An 8,158-nucleotide genomic window follows, 5' to 3' on the forward strand; every position below is an offset into this window, starting at 1 on the left:
GGGCTCCGGGGCCGTGCGGGGCTCACTGCGCGTGTTGGGGGGGGTACTGCAGCGGGCGCGCTGAAATCAAAGGTGCTTTCTTCGTGCGGCTCTGTCGCGTCGGCAGATGTGTGGCCTGCGGGATCTCCTCATGGGCTGCGTGGTCACGGAAGCTGTGCTGTGACACGCTGCTGCTGTGATCTGAGTCGTCGCGTGTGTAGGGCGCTCGGTGATCCTGGACGGTCCAGGCGGAGCAGTGGGGGAGGGGGGTTCGCTGGTAGGGGATAGGCCTGAACGACAGGTGTAGGGGTTTAGACCGGTCCGTGGAGGGCCTTTTCTGCCCGAACTGTTGCAGTAGGGTACTGAAGGGCCGTTGGGGCGGCCCTTTTCACCGTTCAGGCCTAGACTTTGATGTTGTCCGTAAGTGACAAGATGGGTCAGTGTCTCCGCGGACTCTGAGGTCCTGTCCCGGCCGCGCGGTCTCCGGGGCTGGGAGGAAGCCCGGGTAGGAGTGAGCACAGCTGGGCGTAGGCCTTCTCCACCTGGCAGCTTCACCAGCCAGCAGTCCGCCTGAGGGGAGCTTTCCCAGCACTGCAGATTGGCCCGGGTGCTTGCTGTTCTTGGGATTACTAAGTAGATATTTTCCCCCCCGCTGATTAATCAGCAAATCAGCAAAACTGGATTTTCCCAAAAATAAACAATGTTTCTTGTTTTGAGACAATTTTGCCCTGTGGGATGAGCTGTGAAGAGGCAAGTCTCTCCGCTCAGGGTGTGTTTGGGGGTGGTGATGGAAAGCAGGCTCTCCACTGCCCTAGCCTTGATTGGGCTTCGAATTCCACCTATGCTCTGTGACCTGGGACCAGCCTTGGCTTCCTCGTGGGGCATCTGGGGTGCACTTGCCACCCCTCGGGAGTTGGGAAAAGTGAATCATCTGCCGTTGACCCCACTGGGGACGAAGTTAATGGTGGCATTCGTGGCCATCCATAGGCCTGGCTGAACTGGCCTGACGTTGTCCCTGACTCCCAGGGTACTGTCCCTGCAGACCTGTGATTTCAGCCCCTTTAAAACCCTCCTGGGTGTGCGGCTCCTGGACAAGTCTGGTTCACTGAATTATACTAGGTTCTTGGTCTTTCTGTAGGTAAATTTATATGTCTGCACTTCGGTGTTGACATGGAGGCGCAGGCTGATGCGTTTTGGCACGTATGTTTCCGTGAGACTACCGCCAGTCAGGATACGGAGAACGTCCGTCACACAGAGGTTCTTTCTCTGTTCTCAGAATCCGTCCCTCACAACCCTTGCCCCTAGGCAGTCACTGCTCTCTGCCGCCCCGTGGGTTGATTTGCATTTTCTAGAATGTTTTGTAAGTGGAATCATATCCTCTTTTTTGTACATTTTGAGTTTACCCAGAATTAACTGGAGATTTGCCCATGTGTGAAGCATTAGTTCATTTCTGTTGCTGAGTGGCGTTCTGTGGTCTGGATGGACCACAGCTTGTTACCCACTCACCTGTTAGATACATTCACCAAATTGCTGGGCTTTTTTTTTTTTTTATCATTCTATTAGAGAGAGCGTGCATGCGTGAGAGAGACAGCATGAGCAAGGGAAGGAGTAGAGGGGGAGGAAGAAGCAGACTCCCTGCTAAGCAGGGGGTTCGATCCCCGGACCTTGAGATCATTGACCTGAGCTGAAGACAGACGCTTAACCCACTAAGCCACCCAGGCATCCCCAAATTGCACTGTTTTAATTGTGTTTCGCAGCAGTTGAAGGAGAAGGGGGCACGGAATTGGGCAGTCCGGTGGGTTGAACTTGGTGCACAAGCCTCAGGTGTGGGCAGTAGTTGAGGCCCGGTGGCCCAGCTGAGGCTCTGGCCCACATCAGTGGTGCTGGTCCTGGCGGGTGGCCCCCTAGCATCTTCAGACCTCTCCAGGACGAGGACGGAGTCTATTCTCCAGGTCTGTCGGGTTACTGGTGCTCGGTCATCCTCCACCCCCTTTCTGGCTTTTGTGGCTGTTTTGCGGGGTGGCCAGAGGGCCCCTTGGCCCAGTGTCATCACCATCACCTCCCGGGGGGGCCCCTGCAGCCAGCCTGCCTCCTCCGAGGGGCCTTCCTGAGATTTGTGTGGTTTTGCCTCTTAAATGAAGAAAAATTTTTAAAAGAAAAACTTGGGTGCCTGGGTGGCTCAGTCGGTGAAGCGTCTGCTTTTGGCTCAGCTCCTGATCCTGGGGTCCTGGGATCGAGCCCCGTAGGGAGTCTGCTTCTCCCTCTCCCCGCCCCTCCGGTCAGTTGTTGGCTGGCAGATGATAGCAGCATGGGCCCACCAGGTGTGCCGACCAGGTACACTTTCCAAAGGCATGTGCATGTGTGAGTGCAGACATCAGGGCTGCGTGGATGGTGCTGGGCTGGGAGGGTTCTTGCTCCATCTGCTCTCAGCCCCCCCAGGCTTTGGGCCCAGACACTAAATCCCTTCCCATTCCCTGAGTTCTGCAGAAAGAAGCGCCTTCATTTCTCAGGGTTGCCTTTCACTGTTTTGTTTGTTCTGGCTTTCCTTGATCTGCAACAGGTGATTGACCTGGATGGGACGAGGGCTGCGCGTGGCGCACCGCCCCAGGTAAGGAAGGCCCCGCAGGCGCCTGAGAGCAGGCCCTGTTACCCCAGGGATTTGCCTGCTTCTTAGCATGTTCTTTCACCAGGTGTTCGGAGACGTGGTCTCTTGCTCTGCACCAGACGGAGGAGTCGAGAGTTCTGTCACGTCTTGCGTAAGCAGTAGCACGCTGGCAAGATCGTCACTTAGGACAAGTGCCTGTCCACGAAAATGGCAGCATGAGGTGGCATGCCTCCGAATACTTGTCTTTCCAGAACAGCCCGTGGCCGTGCTGGCCCCAGGTCGTGTGCAGGGCGGCTCCTGGCAGGACCAGACTGGGATGAGCTGGGTTGGCGTGGGAGTAGGCCTTGTGGGAGTAGGCCTTGTGCTTGCGTGTGCGAAGGGGGAGGTAGAGGGACAGGGACGGCTCTCGAAAGCGCTGTTGCGGGAAACCGCCGGCCATCCTGGTGACCTGCTGACCTGTGGGCTGGCGGTGGTTTTCTTTTTTCTTTCTCGGGGTACAGGTTCTTCTCGCCAGCCCCAGCCCCCACCCAGCAGATGGGGTCTTCTGTTGGGGCTGTGTCTGGGCCAGCTGGGTTCCCCATGTGTGACTGTGATGGGGTTGTGTTCTTGGGGGGGGGTCTTTTTGAAGAAAAGAGCTTTTCTGTGGTTAATTGAACAGCCAGGTGCTCGCGTTCGCACCTGACCTGTTGGTCCAGGTGAGCTGCAGACAGGCTCCCAGGCACGGGTTTGGTGTTGGCCCGGCTTGGCAGCACCTGGGTGCTGCGGCTTGAGTGTCTTCCTTTAATTTGTTGTGTCTTGACTGGGAGGCACAGACTTGGTCGGTGGGATTTCTTTCCTGATGATCGTGGAGTTCAATTCCAGCCAACGACCGGAGCGTCAGTACCACCTGCGTTTAGCTCCGTGTGTGCTGGGGAAGCCGCTTCTGGCCGGTGGCTTTCTCTCGGGCACACTGCGCTTGGCGGAACCGGTCTGTGGCAGATGGACCGTCATCCCGTTGTTTTTATTCAGTTACTTGCTGGGCTCTCACTGCTCTGTGTTTCTGTGTCTGCAGTTCAGGAAACTGAGAAATGTGCTCAAGGTGGGAAAGTGAGGCAGGACAGAGCGGGTAACAGGAGAGCACGGGGAGGGGGTGGGAAACGCAGAGACGGTGCAGTCATCACAGTGGGTGAGCCTCCATCCTGGAGCCCCCGCCGTCCCGACCCCTGAGTGCAGCCTTGACCCTTGGTTCTGCAGTGGACCCCAGTGTGCCACTCCGTCCCTCACGCAGCTCCTACCACCGAGGCAAGGCCTCTGCTTCAAGGTGGAAGTCGCCCAGCCTTTCTCTGGGTCCTTCTGCTGAAACCCTTGAGCCGCCTAGGCCTGTTTGGGCACAGACAGCATCCCCTGCCAGCGATGCTGTCAGATGGGGGGCACAGGTCTGCTGGTCCCCTGAGTCCGAGTGCTGACAGCAGGCGCTCCGTCCACACCAGGGGGACCTGGGCCATGGAGCACTCCGCGTGGCGCCTGGACGCACTCAGAGAGGGGCGGGTGAGGTGATGGGCTTCAGGGAGCAGAACACGGCTCCACTCCATCTTTGGTAGGAGGCCTGTGAGCGTGGGTATGGGATTGTTTGCTTTATGAAGCTTTCCTGTTAACTTGAACATTTTATCTTCAGCATTTACTTCCAAACTGTAGCCACTGGGCTGGGTGAGCGAAATTAAGAGGGTGTGTCCGACTCTGGGGGGTGTCTGCGGTGGAGCGTGTGCTGCTGGACCTAACTGGGGCTCTGCTCTCTTCCCCTCTCTTCCAGATACATGTCGCAGAGCAAGCACACGGAGGCGCGGGAGCTCATGTGCTCAGGGGCACTGCTGTTCTTCAGCCATGGCCAAGTACGCAGCGGGCTTGTCCTCTTCTCTGCTCGGGGCCTGCGGGTTGGAAAAGGACTGTCCAGGGAGAGGCCTGGTGGAGGACTGTGGACTGTTGTTGGCACTGACCACAGCTGGGCGAGTGTCCTCGTGGCACAGGGTGCTGTCTGAGGGTGCTGGGGAGCTGCACGGGCGGCTGGGGTCTCCGTCCTTCGGCCGCACTGCCGATCAAGCTCTGCTCAGAGTAGTCTCCTTAGCTTTGGTGCACAGTGTGTTTCTAGCTGGAAACCAGAGCAGCCGTCCAGCTTTGCCTTGGCTTCTGAGAACGAGCCAGAGCTCTGTTTTTGTGATTCTTATGCACTCCATATTTTATAGCAAAACAGTGCTGCGGACTTGTCCATGTTGGTCTTAGAGGCGCTGGAGAAGGCAGAAGTCGAGGTGGCCGATGAGCTGCTGGGTAAGGCTTTCTCACGGTGTGTAGGTACCTTCGTACGTGGAGTAGTGACACCCCTCTGCACACTCTGGTTTGTCCGAGAACTGCTTGCCAGCCTGTCCGACGTGGTAAACGTGTGGGGGAAAGCCCTCCTGAAGAGCTGCCCCGCTGGGAGGATGGAGGAGGGGCCTGGTCCCCTGGTCCCGGCCTCTACACCCGGCGTGTCACCTCCCTGCCCGCCCAGGCCTTGCTCCCCTGAGGGCCAGCTCCCTGGTAGAGCCCCCCGCCCCGGCTCCCCAACACAGGCTGAGCCATGAGGCCACAAAAGTGTGTGTGGCTGCTGGCTTTGCAGCTGAGAGGTCGGTGGAGGTGGGGGGTCCTGGGTCCTGGGGGGGGGGGATGCATGTCCGAGGGGACACCCCAGCACAGCCAGTCCCAGGTTTTGAAGTGAAGTAGTTCCTGTTTCATGAACTTCCAGAAGACGTAGCATGCAGAGAGCTGAGCAGTACCGTGTTTCTTTGGGTAAGAGTGTGTGTTGGTGTTGTTTTAGAAAATCTGGCCAAACTGTTCAGTTTGATGGACCCAAATTCTCCAGAGCGAGTGGCTTTTGTGTCTCGAGCCCTGAAGTGGTCCAGTGGAGGATCTGGGAAACTGGGCCACCCCCGGCTCCACCAGCTGCTGGCCCTCACCCTGTGGAAAGGTAGGCCCAGTACACCTGTGCACAGAGCACCTCTCGGGCGCGGGCAGTCCCGGGAGCAGCTGTCCCTTTTGATGCCCCATGTGGCTTTTATTTGTGTTAGCCGTTTTAATCAGGTGAGCTCATGGGCCACAGGAAACAAGGAGGGGAGATCTTGCTCTCTGTTGGCCTGTCCCTTCCTGTCCATGGGCCTCGGCCATATCCCCACCAGCCTCCTTTCTGGGACATCCTCCCCAGACTGGCCCTCTGATGGCACCCTGCTCTGTGTTTTCTTCACGTTTATCTTGCTTCTGAGTAAGCATTTGGGGGACTGTTAAGTCCACAAGGGGGGGCTTCTGGCAGTTTCTGGGTGTGGTTCCCATCCTGAGCTCAGGCACAGGGAAAGGCGTGTGGTTGGGTGCTCTGCCCCGCACTTGTGCAGGAGAATTCGAAGAGCTGTGTCCTGTGTGGTGAGCACCTTGCAGGCAGCTCGCTCACAGCATGTCAGTCTTCCTGGCCTGCTCGCTGGGCGGGGGGGCAGGCGAAGGGAGGGTGATGGTGGGCCGGTGCGTTGGTGGGAGCAGAGGGGCAGCCTTCTTCAGTTGAAGGCGACCTTCCGCCGGGAATGCCTGTGACAGCAAGCTCGTCCTGGAAATGGCCTGCTTGCGGCAAGCGGAACGGTGGTCGGACGGGTCCGCCTCCCCCACAGCCGGCGGGCCCAGGGCGCGTGCCAGCTGTGTTTCTCGTGCAGCAGCGTGCCTGTGCTGGGCGCCCCCAGGAACCCAGCCCTTGTTCATGCTGGGAAGCCGGCCGTGCGAGCATCTGTGGCCAGTGGTGCTCACTCCGCTGGGTCTCTCCTCCCTCTGTGACCCACGAGGCGGGGGGTTTCTCGACCCCTGTGTGCTGACACACCAGCCCTACCCTCACCCCAGAGGGACATGAAGAGAAAACGGTCAGGTGTCAGTTCAAAGTCTGGACAGTTAAGGAATCCGTCCTTGGAGGGTGCGGCTGAATCCCTTCCAACGTCCCTACCCAGGAAGCACGTGGGGTCTGAGAAAGCACCTGGCATCTCGAGGCCGAGGCGGTGCTGGGCTCCCTCCTCTCCTGGCGCACGTTCCCCGTGGGTGCCTTGCTTCCCCGGACTCGGCTGTGGCCCGCTGCTGGCGGCGGGTTCCTCCAGCCCTGGGCCACCCTCGCCTTCCCAGCTAGCACGGTCCCCATGTATTTTCTGTCTGTCCTGCCCACAGGACGCTGACCTCGGTGAGAGGCTGTCTCTGCTCGCCAGCCTGGCGGGGGTGGGGGACTCCCTCTCCGTCTTCCAGGGGCGCCGAGTCTGCGGTCAGGAGCACCTGCGGCAAACCTCTCTTGCCAGCGAGCGTTGCTTTGGCGCCCCTTTTGCCCAGTTTAGTGGGGATGTGGGGAGATGCCAGGCAGACAGTGGGGCGCGGCCCTGCATCTGTGTCTGAGGAGCAGGACTTAGGCATCAGGAGTCCCCTGGAACCCGCGCTGGCGAAGGGCCGGCTGTAAGGCAGTTACACGCAGTGCTTGAGGCACAGACCCCAAGTGAGATGCCACGTCCTGTCCTGCCCCACGGCGCCCACGGCTCGTGTCCGCAGGCTGTGCTCAGGGATGTCCGTGGAGCTGTGGTGTGTGGGGCCAGGCCCACCGCGTGGGACCTCCAGGCAGGGGCGTCCCCGGTGGGGGCGCAGCCGCCCACCGCACGTCGGTCTGCCATCCCCGGCTCGCCTCCCCTTGGCATGATCGCCGTGTGTGGTGGTGCGGTATGCAGGTGTCCCTCAGTCTGTGGCGCGTCTTCGACAGGGTTTGCGGCAGCCCTGCCTCGAGCTAGTGTGTTGGCGCCATGTTTCCAACAGCACTCGCTCACTTGTGTCCCCGTGTCACCGTTGGTCGTTCTAGCAGCAGTGCAGGCTGTTTCATTAGGATCTGTGACCGTGGTCTTTGACGTGGTCCTGGTCCTGGTTCTGGGGCGCCAGGAACTGCGCTCAAGGAAGGGGGTGAATTTCATTGATAAATGTGTGTGCCCACTGCTCCGCCACCAGCTGGGCCCACGTCTCACCCCTCAGGCCTCCCTGTTCCCTGAGGCCCAGCAGTGTTGAAATTGGGCCAGTTTGTGACCCTACAGTGGCCTCTCCATGTCCCAGTGAAAGGAGGAGTCCCACGTTGTGTTTTAAATAACAAACTACAGAGGCTTAAGCTCTGTGAGGAAGGCTTGTCCAGAGGTGAGGTAGCCCGAAAGCCAGGCCTCTTGCACCGAACAGGCAAGTAGTAAATGCAAAGGAAAACTTCTTGAAGGAATTAAAAGTGCTAATCCAGTGAACACATGAATGATAAGAAAGTGAAACAGCCTTATTGCTGCTATGGAGACAGTTTTAGTGGTCTGGATAAAAGATCAAACTAGCCGCAACATTCCCTTTAAGCCAAAAGCCTGATCCAGAGCAAGGCCCTAACTCTCCTCAATGCCATGAAGGCTGAGAGAGGTGAGGAAACTGGAGGATACCAGTTTGAGGCTAGCAGACGCTGGTTCATGAAGTTTAAGGAAAGAAGCCTTCTCCATAATATAAAAGTACAGATGAACATGTGGTAAATGCTGATAGAGAAAC

The 8,158-nt window shown here is 58.4% G+C and overlaps 1 protein-coding gene across 6 annotated transcripts in view; it reads left to right on the forward strand.

Moving 5' to 3' along the window:
* The window catches only part of GET4 (guided entry of tail-anchored proteins factor 4), a 17,516-nt gene continuing 9,358 nt past the window's right edge, over positions 1 to 8,158 (forward strand). Inside the window, exons 1-6 of one of the 6 annotated variants that reach the window (XM_034669651.1) lie at positions 1 to 1,236; positions 2,540 to 2,587; positions 2,670 to 2,735; positions 4,374 to 4,452; positions 4,804 to 4,885; positions 5,412 to 5,561. In XM_034669651.1, coding sequence (XP_034525542.1) covers positions 2,553 to 2,587; positions 2,670 to 2,735; positions 4,374 to 4,452; positions 4,804 to 4,885; positions 5,412 to 5,561 — 412 coding nt within the window. In that variant the 5' untranslated portion in view covers positions 1 to 1,236; positions 2,540 to 2,552. Of the gene's footprint in view, positions 2,588 to 2,669; positions 2,736 to 2,784; positions 2,863 to 2,883; positions 4,112 to 4,373; positions 4,453 to 4,803; positions 4,886 to 5,411; positions 5,562 to 8,158 lie in introns of those variants that run through there. The other 5 variants (XM_034669655.1, XM_034669653.1, XM_034669656.1 and 2 more) reach the window with 5 other exon arrangements.

This window comes from Ailuropoda melanoleuca, chromosome 10, assembly GCF_002007445.2.
Source record: "Ailuropoda melanoleuca isolate Jingjing chromosome 10, ASM200744v2, whole genome shotgun sequence".
Lineage (NCBI taxonomy): Eukaryota > Metazoa > Chordata > Mammalia > Carnivora > Ursidae > Ailuropoda > Ailuropoda melanoleuca.